This window comes from Podarcis muralis, chromosome 5, assembly GCF_964188315.1.
Source record: "Podarcis muralis chromosome 5, rPodMur119.hap1.1, whole genome shotgun sequence".
Lineage (NCBI taxonomy): Eukaryota > Metazoa > Chordata > Lepidosauria > Squamata > Lacertidae > Podarcis > Podarcis muralis.
The window spans coordinates 62,682,180-62,697,241 of record NC_135659.1 but is presented as its reverse complement, the minus strand read 5'-3'; the positions used below and the strand labels follow the sequence as shown (position 1 = coordinate 62,697,241).

Sequence of the window (15,062 nt, the reverse complement as noted above, 5' to 3'; positions counted from 1 at the left end):
CTAAGAATATTTTTTGTAGTCCATAAAAGCTAATGCCATGATGAAATTGATAGTCTTTAAAATACCACAAAACTTATTTTGTGGTACCATATGTTATGCATCCATGTATACATTCGTGGGGCAAAAATGTGAACAAACAAGTTAATTTGGGCCCCAGAAAGGAAGCTGCGCAAGGAGCTGTGCGACTCCATTTGGTTTTGAAGTCATACTTAACCATTGAATTTTGGGGTAACACAGTGCTGATCTGGTTAAATTCTCTGACCCTAGCTTGGGGGACACAATGCACTGTTAGAACTAACTGCTTATTTCCTTTTTGGTTCCATTTTATCCCCTAAGTCCTTTGCAGAAGCAAGTAAGCTGACAACCTCATCTATCTTCTTCATCATGGGCATGGATGTGTGTGCGTGTGAAATGTACAAATTCTACTGTCTTCAAGTGAAGACACTTGAAGGGGCAACTTCTTAAAATGAAACACACAAACAAACTAAAAAGGGGATTTTAACATGCATGAGGAAGTTCTCCAACTGCCCAGAGCTTGCAGCCACACACATGAACATTATCTTTAATCAGAGTCACTGCTGCTGACAAATTTACCCAGAAATTCTAGAAAGAAGCAAAATAGAGAAAGGGAAAGGGAGTTGTCAGCAGGCTTTGGGGGAGAAAACGCTTTAGGGAGGCTGCTTTATTCTGCAGAAAACATTTCATTTTTCTCACCTGTAACAGCAATTATGAATGCTAGATATATTTCACAGATGATCGGCCTAATTGGACTATAGAATTGTATGTATGTATGTATGTGTGTGTGTGTGTGTGTGTGTGTGTATTTCTCTTTTACACTTCATTATCTTTAATAAATGTAATGATTTTTTAAAAAAACCCTTCATATTTCTGCCAGGTTTTGTAGGGGTATTCAGAGCCTGTCCTGTTCCTTGAATCCAGTTTAGATGTCTGATTTTGAATAAATCTGAAATCAAGCACAATGATGAATACGTTTATTTTTTTCCTCGTTCTCATACACGGTGAGTAGGCAAAAGTTGTGTCATCTTCAATAAGTTTGATAAGTTTGTGTCAGGGTTGTGAAAGAATTGGGGTTCATAACAACTATCCTCCTTCTGGTCCATCTTTGGCACTTCTGTCTTTTCTGCTTGCTCCCTCAAGAACAAATCTTTCTTTGGTCCAATATGGCTAGTAAATTGTCATTTCTCCCCTCTTTCACTCTCTTTGCAGCCAGTTTCATATATGCTTAAGATATACTTTGGCTTTAAATTTATAAAATCAAAAAATGCAAACACAACAACAAAAATCACAACAAACAGAGTTACTCTATTGGTAACTTGGAAACTTTCTGTAAACTTAATAATATTACAGTTAATATTTAAGTCTCTTTTCCATAGTCTGAGGCAAGGATTAAATAAATTTGCTGCAGGTGCCCCTGATTTACATAGGAGGTTTCCCCAGCCACTCTGGGCGTCTTACAACTTATCTAAAAACATAATAAAAACATTAATCCTTAAAAACTTCCCTAAATAGGGACATCTTCAGATGTCTTCTAAAAGTCAGATAGTTGTTTATTTCCTTGACATCTGAAGGGAGGGCATTCCGTAGGGAGGGTGCCACTACCGAGAAGGCCCTCTGCTTGGTTCCCTGTAACTTTGCTTCTTGTAGTGAGGGTACTAGCAGAAGACGCTCGGAGGAGGACCACAGTGTCCTGGCTGAGAAATAGGAGTGGAGATGCTCCTTCAGGTATACTATGAAATATTTGAGCTTTACTTTGACTTTCACAGATAAATCTGTTAGACTTTTTCTAGGAAACTATTTTTACATTAGAGAAGATCCAGACAAAGCAGAATCTTTCAAAATATATTGGAATGGGATTAGGATTTGAGCTAGAAAGCCTCAAGGTCATCTCTGGTTCATTGACTACAGTAATACAGTTCAGTTCTGGTCAGTAGAAGGACTGCTTCAGTCCTCAAGGCTGCCAAACAGGTCTAGCTTTGTTCAGTAGTTGGCTAAGTATAGGCAATTTGTCAACATAGGAATATATATATATATATTGTCCAGTAGCACCTTAGAGACAACTAAGTTTGCTCTTGGTATAAGCTTTCATGTGCATGCACACTTCTTCAGATAGGAACTCATAGTTTGAGACCCTTCTAAAAAAATAATATTTTGTTCCATAGCCACTAGAAGATAACAGAACACAGGTAGTGTCCAGTACAGTCAAATCAAGGCTAGCCAAGGTAGAGAAAGTCAAATCGCAGCTGGCAAATCAGATTAAGGTTATTCTATACAAAGCAGAGAAAAACAGGACCTTGGATAGCGCCAAATGAACTGATGCTACAAAACCTTGCTGAAGCTTTATGTAGAATGGAAAAGTTTGTAGGGTGGTTGGCTCTACTTTCCTTGAGGAACTGGCTAAGTTTTTGATGGACTTTGACCTGATTTTACAGTATTTGACTCCTACATGCTGGGGAAACCTCCAAACGTGAGTCCAAGCATGGTTGCAGGGCTGTATCCTCTGACTGGGAGGTTCCCTAATATACTACCAACAGTTATCCACCTGAATCTCATCCTTATTGGTGTCCTCTGTTGTGCACTGCAAGGGTTAGGGGCCATTTGGTAAACAGGGCTTAGCTTTCTCCCCCACCCCTTCTCTGGGGATGATGTCGTCCAACTGTGTCAGTGTGGGCTGAACCTGCAGTTGGGGTTGTACTAAGACTGAGGAAAAGGTTGGAGTTGGAGGGTGTCTTAGGAGCTGTGCGGTACCTGGGTTTCCTCAAAACCAAATACAGAACTAGTATCTAGTTAGTGTGTGAAAGCTGTGAATCTCCACCCATGCGCAACCTGTATATATATGTAAATAAACCATGTGTCATAAAACATCTCCAGTAACCCAACTGGAACTTGGGTACATGCTATACCCTTGGAGTTATCACTGTTAAAGGATTGTGTAAGAGTATGTTCCTTACTGGGAACCGTCAATGCTTCAAATGATTAACCAATTAGCAAAATATAAACATTACCAAAGCTTTGTTGGGATACTAATTCCTTGTTCAAATAGTGAATGAAGTGTGAATTAAATTGCAGTTTAATAAGCAATCATACCATTCATTTCAGTCCTGAGCTCTTCCCCATTGTGTCCCACCCATTCTACAAAATATACCTGGTAGCAGTGGCAAATTTGACCCTCAGGACTGCAGCAGCATACTGCTTGCAATGATACATGTGAGATACAATTCCCATCGATCCTTAATAGGGTCAGCAGGATCAATGGGAACTGCCTCTCACATGGAGCGACATCTCTTCCCAATCCATTCAAATCACTCCCAGCCTGGTTCAAAAGGGGCTTGAATTTCACCATGACCCTATATAAATTGTCTTATTGCTTGAATAATGTGTTGATAGCTTTTGTACCCTTATTTAAAACAGTTTCAGGAACATTATATGCTCCAAGGCTGCTGATAAGCCGTGCTGGAAGATCAGTGACAATCAAGTGCTACTATGAAACCACATCAGCCAATAGACATGGCAGAAAATACTGGTGCAAGGAGTCAACCAACCGCCACTCTTGCCAGACTATCATTTCAACTAACGATTTCATTCACAAAGACTATGAAGGAAGAGTGTCAATGCATGATAGCCCTCAAAGCGGGATTTTGCAAGTGACAATGGCACAGCTGGTGAAGACAGACTCCAGTAATTACAGATGTGGCATTGGCAACAAAAATGCTTATGGTTTTTATGCTGGAGTGAATCTAACCATTTGGGAAGGTAAGCAAGCCGTTGGAATCCAAACAACTTTTTTCAAAAACTGAAGGGCTATTTTAACAATTAGTTTTGTTTCTGGGGTCTTGATAATAATAATACTAATAAAACTAATAATAAATTTTATTTATATCCCGCCCTCCCCAGCCGAAGCCGGGCTCAGGGTGGCTAACAACAATAAAACAGTACAAAAGTACAGCATAAACAACATTCTAAAATCATTCATTCTAAAATTAATTAATTCAAGCCACTGGCAACCATTGGGCCAGTGATGGGATAATTTTGCCTGCTTTTTCTTTTTTTGGGTGTGTAGGGTGTGTGTTTTGTGTCTGTTGGTCTGTGTTTTAGTCTGTGTGTATTGGTTCTGTGCATGGGGTTTTTTGGGGTAGGGGGAGGAGAAGGATCTGAGTATTGCTTCTTTGTTTTTCTTTTAAATGGGTATTTTGTGTATCTACAACAGGCATTTCCAAAACTGGAAGGCAGTTGCTTTGCCGCCTATTCTCTAAACAAACCAAAACCGAAAGTGCTATTAGGGATATCCTGGTTTAGAAAAAGCAAAACAAATATATATTTGGGTAAAATTCTATGCTAAGAAGTTAGTTCAAAAGACTTCTTGGCAGAAATCTGGGATTGAGATCAATCACTTTCCAGTTCTGCTTTTGCCTCACCTTTCTCTATTAACCTTCAATAATCATGGCTCTTTAAGCTCTCTCATATCTTTACTCTAATGTGGAGCCATTAGCTATATAGATACAGTTTTCCATTTACAGTTGTTCAAAGGGCTAATAACCCACCTGAAAAATGTAGAGGCAAACAAGGCTTTCAATAAATTGATAGGTGGATGAGGACAAGCCCAGCTTTTGCATGTATTTGGGATGCTTAAGTGTTTTAAATGAAAAAGTCTGTTTACATTTTGTGCCTGCTTGATTGTTGTTTTATAATTAATAATTTAATTCCTGTCCTGTCCTTTCTTACAAAGGAGTCCAGGGTGGCAAACAACAAACTAGCAAAACAATACAATTACATTAAAAAAATTAAACATTTTAAAATAGGCACATATCTTCACAGCTAATGATCTTAAGGAACAGCGTCTTTCAGTCACCAAATGCCAAGGTGAACTGCAACATTTTAAAATTCCTCCTCAATGTTAATAATGAGAGAGACAGATATGCTTGACCAGGAAGGGCATTCAGCAAATAGGACTCAGCCTCTGAGGAGACCCTATCATGGGTCAGTGTGAACTGTACAGCACCCAACAGAAACACCACCAACTGGGCCTCTCCTGCTGATGGTACCAATGATGTGCCAATATCATTGATATTTGTAGAGGTGCCCTTGACTTCTTCCCTTTCTCTAGTAAAATACCTTTTTATATTGGCTGTAGTAGGTAGTAATGATTCTTTGAAAAATTGTTTAAGACTGGGGGGGGGGGGAGAGATAGTAATAAATGCTTTGATTTATTTTCTCCAAACAGGTCCAAATATGCCAAAATCACCTGAAATACTTTGGGGTAAAGTGAGAGGGTCAGTGATGATCCAATGCCCAGTGGAAACTGCCAAGTCAAGCATGAGGAGATCTTTTTGTAAGATGAGGAGATCTGGCTGTTCTCTCATAGCAGATACTAGCATGAATAAGGGAAAACAGCAAGAAGGAAGAATTATTTTTACTGCTGGAAATAGCTCAGAAACTTTCAAAGTCTTCATAAACAAACTGAGAAAAGAAGATTCAGGAATGTATAAATGTGGAACAGGAATGTCTGATGACAATGCAAGCTCAAGCATCATACAACTGGAGGTCACAGAAGGTAAGCAGAGAAGTAAAATGACAAAATGACAAATGTCATAATGGCCTCTGCAAATATGGGAGATAATCCTCTTCAGAGCTTCAATGATCCTTGGGCATGGGATTGGTTTTAGGGGATGCAGAATGCCTTGCTCCTCTCCTTGCTAGCCCCAACCCAAAGCAGTAGGAAGTTCATTTTTCAAATTTGCTTTCCTTCCACCTCCACTTCTAAGCCAGGCTGGCTGAGGGCTTGTTTCTGCTGTTACTTTTCTGGTCCAATTAGTGACACTAAAAGTCTTCTATAAAACCAAGCTGCCCACGAAAGAGTGTGCTGGCAGTACTAGACACACAGTTTTGCAAAAATGTTTGCTCAAGTATTATTCTTTCTAAAAGCAATTACAAAGTTACAGTGCTTCTGGAAACCACCTGCCTAAAGGGGTTGTAAAATGCAAAAGAACATTCCTTGCCAAAACATTTAGCTTTTCCTTATCTTAGCAGCTCATCTGATAAACTCGTCAAGTCTAGACACTTCCACTGTATAGGGAATCACATATTAATCACAGCGTATTAAGTAAAGTCTAGCTTCAATTGATGTTTTCTACATGACCCTATATGGGTCCCTTTCTGCTGGTACCCAATAAATTTTTGGAAATTGCTAAATTCTTTTTCACAACCTTCTCTCATGGTAAGATGTCCCACAGCATCTGAGCAACCGAAAAGCTAGGGGGTGGGGCAGGCAAGCAAGGAAGCACTGAGCAGGTTGCAGCACTAAAAGTGGTCCAAGACCTACTGTTTAAGACTGCTCTAATCTTCCATTGCGGGAGGCAGTGGAAGACAGGAGTGCCTGGCGTGCTCTGGTCCATGGGGTCACGAAGAGTCGGACATAACTAAACAACAACAACAATCCTATAGGCTTGAAACTACTTCCATGTGTCTAATTGTTGGTAATGTTCCTGCCCTGAACATTACCAATATACTCTGAGGAAGTTGAGGAGTCACAGACCTTGCCTGAGCATATACTATTTTAATGTAAACCCACCATGGGGGGCTCTCAGTTGAAAGAGTCTGCTGCTGATTAAAATCCCTTGCCTTTCTGTGTGTGGCTAAATTTGTTAGAACAGGCAGGGCCGTTTCTAAGAGAAGTTGTTCCAAATCCCTCTGGTGAGCTGTTGCCATGATACCTGTGCTCTGCTTTCGCAATCAGGGTTCTAGGGGAACATGAGGCATGTATGATAGCACGTGGTTCCTGGCAGGTGTGCAGAGGTGCACTTGAATAAAATATGGGGGGAGGGGAGGGCAAGTAAGTAAGTAATAGATCACAAGATGCAGTGTTTGCACACCATTTTATCCCCTTTTAAACTGGGCTGCTCAACTTTGAATGGTGAATATTTTATTGGGGAGGAGGGGCAAAGGGAACTTGGCCCCTAGGAGTTGTTGTTATTATTATTATTATTTATTGAATTTATATACCGCCCTATATCTAGAGGTCTCAGGGTGGTTCACAGAATAAAATCAAAATATAAAACCACAAAATACATAATTGAAATAAAAACAATGGCCCAATAACTCCCCTCCCCCCAAACCCCCACATTTTAAAAAGGCATAGGATGTCAATCGAATCAGCCAAAGGCCTGGTTAAAAAGGAACATTTTGCCTGGCGCCTAAAGGTGTATAATGAAGGTGCCAGGCAAAGAGTTGGCTCTTAGGTAGGGTATGTGTGTGTGTTGGGTGGGGGACAGTGGGGAGGTGGTGCATTTTAAAAATGAATGTAGAGTACAAATGATTCCCTGTGCATGGGCGACTAGATTTTAGGATGGAAGGAAGGCTATAACTTTCTCCATGACCTCCCTTTTTAATGTGGAAGGCAGGGATGTCCCACCCATGTGGCATACTGAGGAAACTGTCTTGGGTGGTGGAACTCTAAGTGGCAGCACCCCCACGGCCACCCTGCCACCTCATGAGATCTTTCTGGAACCCGCTGCCACCGCCACTTCACAGGCGCTGCCACGCAACCCAGGTAAGAGAGGCTTTGGTGGTTGCAGGCGCCTTTGGTGGCAGGGCAGCAGCGGGGTGGGGTGGCAAAATGGGAAAGGAGATTATAGATAGATAGGCAGATAGATACACAATGTGTGATCAGGTGAGATTCCCCACATTCCCTGTAGTCTGAAGTGGTATAGCTCAAACATATATTACTATCTTAATAAGGCCTATTACTTCACTCTAGGGGTACTTTTTGTAGCATTGCCCTTTATGCCTGCACAGTGAATCACATGCAGACATCCAATCTGGGGTCCCACAATAGCATAAAGCTCAATTCTAAGTGGATTTCAGGTGGTGAGATAGCTTGCTATGTGCAGGTCTGGCCCAATACATTTTGCCACATGGGACAAAAGACAAGATGGTTCCTTCACCTTTTGATGCACAGAAGGCAACTTGGCCTGCAGTTGGATGTTATTTCAATTCTGTCAACAGCAGAACATCACTCAGTGCTTCTGAGAGGATTAGGGTGATCATGGGGGTGCAGGATAGGATACACACAACCAGAAGGGTACAGCCAATAGGGTTCAGGAGAAACAGCCAGTGGGTTTCTGCTGCCCCCTAGCACCTGCTGCCTGAGGCAGCTGTCTCACTCTGCCTAATAAAGCTGGCCCTGATGAAGTGAAACCACTGGCAGCTCTTGCAGAAAGGTGGTGGATATCCCTCTTTCTGGTCAATGCTAGGTGGAATAGGACAGTGCTGCCCCATACAACTGTACAGTTGCTGAGTTGATAGCATCTCTGGAACGGATGCTGCTGGCATCAGAAGGGCCAACTAGCCATGTACCAACTGTGCAGCATCTTCCATGGTACTGGCTGCAGAGCCTCCACTTACTCGACTGCCTCCTGGAGTCAAAAGGTAAAGGTGAGAAGGACCCAGTTCCTACATTGCCATGCTGCAGCCTCTTTCGGCTTCATCCAGCAAAGCCTTGGCCATCGTTCTTCTGACAACTCCCTCTGAATTCCAGTTAATAGTACTGAAATACAGTTCCCATAATCCCCACTCAACATGATCAATGATCAGGGCCAGTGGATGGGAGTTGTGGTTCAGCAACATCTGTGGGGCTACAAGTTGGCCACCCCTGGTGTAGGAACATTCAAGAGCATCTTGATTTTCAATGATCCTCAATTACAGAATCTTTTTCCTCCTAACAGAATTGGTTTTCTTCAATATCGTAAATGATACGGCAACCACATATGAGCCACAAACAATCTGGACATCCCCCCAAAGTTATGTGACAGCTACAAATGAAGTTTACAAGCAAAGGTAAAGTTAGAAGATGCCTTGTCTAGTTTAAGCACATTCTCATTCTCAATGGCATCCAACCATTTCTCTAAATTTAAGTTTTAAAAAAATGTCATCCAACCAGTCTGAAAAATAGGCGCCAACACTTCCAGAGGGTAGTTTAGCAGCTGATGCCAAGGAAAGAATGAGAAACTAATGTGCTGAATCTTCCAGTTAAAATACTAGCATGTGTAAATGGGGGAGAGCTGCTAGTGTTCTGCACACTTAATATATGAACTGCAGTTTCCCAAAATAGCCAGTCGAATGCTTAGAAAGGAAACGTTGAAAAAGAATTATGCATTGCAAGAAATAAGGATGAGCCAGTAGATGGCACTCCTTTCACTGGTATTAAGGCTTATTACACTGCTGCAAACGTTATTTCAAACAAAAAACAAAAACAAAAATGCAAGGTCCATAGAGAAATTAGACACAATTGATGAACTTGTGGGTGGTGAGGGTGCAATTTTGTAGACTGGGTAGAAATCGGAGCAATCATCAAAAGGGTGGGGAGGGAGTAATAAATGTTTGTGTGTCCTGTGCGTTTCTCTCTCTCTCTCTCTCTCTCTCTCTCTCTCTCTCTCTCTCTCTCTCTCTGTGTGTGTGTGTGTGTGTGTGAGAGAGAGAGAGAGAGAGAGAGAGAGAGAGAGAGGGAGGGAGAGAGAGAGAGAGACTGGTGGTTGTACCCACTTTTTGCCCCACCCTCTGCTAGATTGAAGTCTCTGAAGGGTTAGCTAAGGATGACTGTGGCTCTATTGTAAAGGGCAAAACATGCCAATTCCCCCCACAACACAAGGGTAATTTTGAACTCTTTTGCCCCAAGTCCTAAAGGTAACAAGGATCTTTAGAACACCAGACTATCTCTTATCTCCAGTGCTTTTTTCCTGGGGGTACATAGGGGTACGCATACCCCTAAACATTTTTGTGAATCTAAATTTGGCCTCATTAAGGGGCAGTATTTCAATATGAGTAGGAAAATGAGAGTACCCCTAAAATATTTTTTTTAAGTAAAAAACCACTGCTTATCTCCAGAAATAACCTGGTGAGCCCCACACTCATGCTATATTTGGGACTCTTGTTATCATGAGATGCCCTCAGAATGCTTTTAACCAAGTATTTTAACTAGCCAGTAATGCTTAAGGCATCTGTAGTGTAGGGGCCGTGTCTGTGGACACCCCCCCCCCACCTTTCTCTCACCAAGGTGAACTCCCGAACTCCTTTTGAGCCCACTGGGTGATGCTCCTTTGAGGCATTGCTTGCCAGCTTCTACCCCTTCTGATCTGCCTTTACTTCCTCTCTTCCCTACTTATTCAATCTCCCCCATCTTCTTGTCTCCCTTTTATCCTGGGCTGCTCAACTTCTCCTCCTCTGCTACTTGTCCTTACTATCTCCTGCTTTTTCTTCCCATTTCCCCTTACCTTGGGACCTGCTACTGATGTGCTACCATTTACCAATTTATCATCTGGCTGGTTGGGGGTTTCCATTTTCATCATAGTGTTGCCCCACCCTGTCCTTTACAGTCTGCCTGACTTACCTTCCAGGCAGGCAGCAGAACCATTGGAGTGATGAAGAAACTGGCACTCCCAGCACCAAGGTTTCACCCCAATCAACTCTGCACTTTTTATAAACAATATTGATATCTTTTTCATTGTGATGCTTACAATAAAATAATTTTGCTTGGACCATAAGGAGAAAAAGTGAAATAAATATCCACCCCATCCTGTACAAAAGATGAATGCCATTGCTATTAAGGCCCTCTACTTCTTACTCACAATTCCTTCCTGAGCCATTCCTGTTTCCCTGTTGACATCCTCTTGGTCTGTTACTTGAGATTTTGGCTCCTGCCTTCCCTCTGACTCATGATGGCAACTTATTGGTCTAATGTTTGGGCTGCTAACTTGTATGAGCTGCTCCTGATCCCTGCACTGGCACCAAAAGAGACAGATGTGTAACAGACATCCACCAGCCACTGGGGAAGTAAAAGTTTACACATGATGACAAGCAAAAAAGCAAAAAGCAAAAAGCAAAAACACAAAAAAGCAAAAAAGCAAAAAAGCAAAAAAAGCAACAACTCTTTTTTGTACTATGTCTATTTTTAGGTTGTCTGAAACTGAACTAAATCTACTTCCAATTGTCATACCAATTTTGCTTGGATTTCTTGTTCTGGCTGCAGCTGTTATCATTGTATTTCTTAAGATAAGGAAGCGAAAGAAGGGTGGTAAGCAAAGCCGTCTATTCTCTTGGTGCTTTTGTGCATTTGGTTCTTGTTGGGGCAGCAAAATATGGCACAAAACAGCCCTTGCTGGCATCATGTTCTGTTTTCATTCCCAATGGATGCAGGTTGGCTAGATCTTGCTGGACCAAAGTGTGTCTGATTTAAGCTGGAGCATTTGTCTTTGTATCCATTATATCAATGCACTTGAATCACAACTTTCACAAGGACACTGGCTATAAATCATAAAATGCATTTCCATTGTAGTTGTGCAATACCAACAGTACTGTACGAGCCTATTCTTTCCTTAGAAGTAAGCCCTACTGAGCTCAATGAGGTTTAATCCCAGGTAAGCAGGTATAAGATTGCAACCTAAGTGCTAAAAACATAATTCCCAAAAGGTATATAAGGAAACAGCAGAAGGGCAAGAACATGTTTCTTGAAGGCCTGGCAGCATAAGACTTTAACCTTAGAAAAATGAGGTGAAAGAGCTACAGTAGCAACATGGGCCTTATAAGTGACAGTGTTTTAAAGCTGGGTTGCCACTACCAAAAAGGCCACACTTCTTCTCTCAGCCAGGACAAGCACCTGGAGGAAGCTCTCAGCAAAATGTCCTCAGTTCCTGAGGACATTGGTAAGGCAAATTCATTCTCTAAGGCAGTGTTTCCCAACCTTGTGCCTCCAGCTGTTTTTGGACTACAATTCCCATCATCCCTTGCCACTGGTCTTGCTAGTCAGGGATGATGGGAGTTGTAGTTCAAAAACAGCTGGAGGCACAAGGTTGGGAAACACTGCTCTAAGGTATCCTGGTCCCAAGCCATGTGGAGCTTTAACAACAGTACTTTGACTTTAGCTCAGAAACAAATGGGCAGGCAGTTCTCTCAATACTGGCACAATATGGCTTGCAAACTACCCCCAATTTGTGATTGTGCAGCTGTATATTGGACCTGCTGAATTTTCCAAACCTGCTATGCAGTAGTCTAATCTAGAAGTTACCACCATGGCATCTATGATAGGTGCAAACTCTCCCTTTTCCAGAAGAGGGTGCAGCTGGCAAATCAATAGAAACTGGAAAAAAAGGAATATCTAGTTATCAAGAATGCTCCTCTGCCCCAAATCTTGTGTACCTGGTTCTTACAGGGAATGTGATCCTATTCAGAAAAGGCAGAGCACCCACCACTCCTGGTTTCTTAGGTCTCCTATCTTCAGTAAGTAGTGTGACTTATCTGGTGAGGGCCTAAGTTGTCCATGATTTTTGCCTCAATAGAGAGGTAGAGAGCCAATCTCAGTTTGTTTCATTGTTAAATGTCAGAAGCAGTAGTGGTATGTGATGGACCCAGAGTACCATCAGTGGTGGTGGTGTGACATTTGCCAGGACTGGATGGGTGGGGGCAAAGCATTGCTTTTAAGATGTTCAAAGCACAAGCTATTTGCACATGAATATTATTTTGCTCACTGGCTTCTCTGGGACAACTCTCACTGCCAAATCTAGTAAACCTGCATAACATATTGAAACATCAATTTATTTTGAGACTAGTGGTATGTTTTCTTACCACTTACCCCAGTAGTCAATGGATGAAAATGTAATTATCTGTTGGGTTTTTACCAAAAGCTTCAAATGACATTCCTGCAAGAAACCCCGAAGGAGCAATAGCACTGGCTGGCCGACATTGTTCAGGAGAAGGACCCATGGAAGAGCAAATAGGCTCAGCGGAGGAACAAGAATCTGCCCTAGACTCTGAAAAAGGTATGTGTTCTTTCTGCTTCTGTGACTTAAATTTCCTTTGTTAGATGAATATCAATAATATTAACCTCCTTCCCAAAATGTTGGCCACAATCCATTATACAATTGTGTGCAATGGGCCTGCCTCTCTCTCTCTCTCTCTCTCTCTCTCTCTCTCTCTCATTGTTTCTGCATGCAAAGAAATATGTGAGGGGCAGTGATGGAACACCCCCTTCAGCACATCTCTTTTATTGTGTTTTATTTATTGAGTCTGAGGGTGAAGGTTTGAAGCAGAGAGTCTTCCCTCCTCTATGCATGGAGATTCCCCGTGGGATTTAGAACCTTGGAAAATCACAGTTTCATAGTTATGGTGCATGGCTCCCATCTGTTTAAACCCTTTTGCCCTCATTTTCAATATCTTTTGTAATAAGGAGGTTCTGATATAATTACTGGATGAGTAATTTTTTTAAAAAGAAGAAGCCATGAACAGCAAGCTTTATTATGTTGAACCGACTGATATAGTACAGGTCTTTGGTGTCTTACATTAATTTAAAGCTACTGCTTTGCAAGAGGTTGTTATGATAGGATACCATTAATGCTCAAATGGTATTAAAGTTTCTCGTGGCTGTAGAATGTTGAAATCTGGAGTCAGGGTATATTGATCACATGGAAACTACTGAATAAAATAGCAAAAATGAGGCTGAGGTGGTTTAAAAAAAAATATCTTTGCGGAGTTGGTGGTTGTCAAGCCATCCTGTTTTGGACCATGTTCAAGTACTTTAGAGACAAGTATATAAAAGTAGTTCCAAATAATTTAGCTTCTATGATATAACTGAATTTCTCTCTCTCTCTCTCTGTTTTAGTTGAGGTCCCAGTTGAAAATGAATATTCCTTGCTCAGCCATGGGGCAAATCCCGAAGACTTGAGAGAAACTGATTGACTGCCTTTTCAAATGAGGTTGCATATAGTTAACAGAGAATTTCCAAAGCTTGCATTATGTACTCTATTCCACGTCTAAGCAGAAGTCATTCTGCATTATATTGTCCCCTTCTGATATTGATATAAAATTATCTCATAAATACAATGTGAGGTGCATCTCTTATTAGTTTTAAAGTGGTCACCAGGACCTAGACACCTATAAGGCTTCTAATTCTGTTTTCACCCAATGAGTCTTTGCATTATGTGTGTGCCTTTGGAAATTAAGGGAATTTTCAAAAGCAGTTTGTGCTATGACATGAGATGCTGCTCAGAATTGGGGGTTAGTATTAAAATATATATTGGTTATGTGCTAGATCTTGGGTGCATCTCAGATCACTCTCTGGATCCTTGCTCTTGTGATAATCTTAGCTATGATTCATATACAGCGGTACCTTGGGTTACATACGCTTCAGGTTACATACGCTTCAGGTTACAGACTCCGCTAACCCAGAAATATTACCTCAGGTTAAGAACTTTGCTTCAAGATGAGAACAGAAATCGTACAGCGGCGGCGCGGCGGCAGCAGGAGGCCCCATTAGCTAAAGTGGTGCTTCAGGTTAAGAACAGTTTCAGGTTAAGAACGGACCTCCGGAACGAATTAAGTACGGTGGTACCTTGGGTTAATTCATTCCGGAGGTCTGTTCTTAACCTGAAGCACTACTTTAGCTAATGGGGCCTCCTGCTGCCGCCACGCTGCCGGAGCACGATTTCTGTTCTCATCCTGAAGCAAAGTTCTTAACCCGAGGTACTATTTCTGGGTTAGCGGAGTCTGTAACCTGAAGCGTATGTAACCTGAAGCGTATGTAACCCGAGGTACCACTGTACTTAACCCGAGGTACCACTGTATGAGTTTTGTATTGAGAGAGGTGATGTCAGGAGCCGGAGTCAAACAGGTCAGCAATAAAAAACATGGTGTCAGTGTTTCTTTGTTCAAAGAAACCAAAACAGCGCAGGCCTAGTGACCCCAGCAACTCTTCCCAGTAGGTCTTGCTCCGATGAGGCAGTTGTGAGGATTGAAGGTCCCCGCCTTCCCACTGCTCTCAAAGACACCTCCTTTCCAGGGTGTTTCCCAAGCAGTCACAAATGGCACCTGCACACAACCAATCTCTGCTCTTTTCATTTCTCTGTGTGTTCTAGGAGACCAGGGCAGAGGAAAGCTGGTTGCAGCAGGAAAGGGAGACTCCCTGGATTCTTCAGCAGCCTGTCTCAGCTCTGCCTCTTTGGCCAACCTCCTCTCCAGCTTCTGCTTCTGCCTCTGAGTCTGAACCGCTCTCTGCCACAGCT

At 42.0% G+C, this 15,062-nt stretch overlaps 1 protein-coding gene across 1 annotated transcript; it reads left to right on the top strand.

Annotated features, from left to right (window-relative positions):
* Positions 1–901: 901 nt before the first annotated feature.
* On the top strand, positions 902–11,240 carry LOC114599922 (Fc alpha and mu receptor). Its single transcript, XM_077928127.1, has 6 exons — positions 902–1,019; positions 3,430–3,771; positions 5,240–5,569; positions 8,739–8,850; positions 10,965–11,083; positions 11,206–11,240. The coding sequence occupies exons 1-6, from the start codon at positions 980–982 to the stop codon at positions 11,238–11,240; spliced, it is 978 nt and encodes a 325-aa protein (XP_077784253.1). The 5' UTR covers positions 902–979.
* The last annotated feature ends 3,822 nt before the right edge of the window (positions 11,241–15,062 follow it).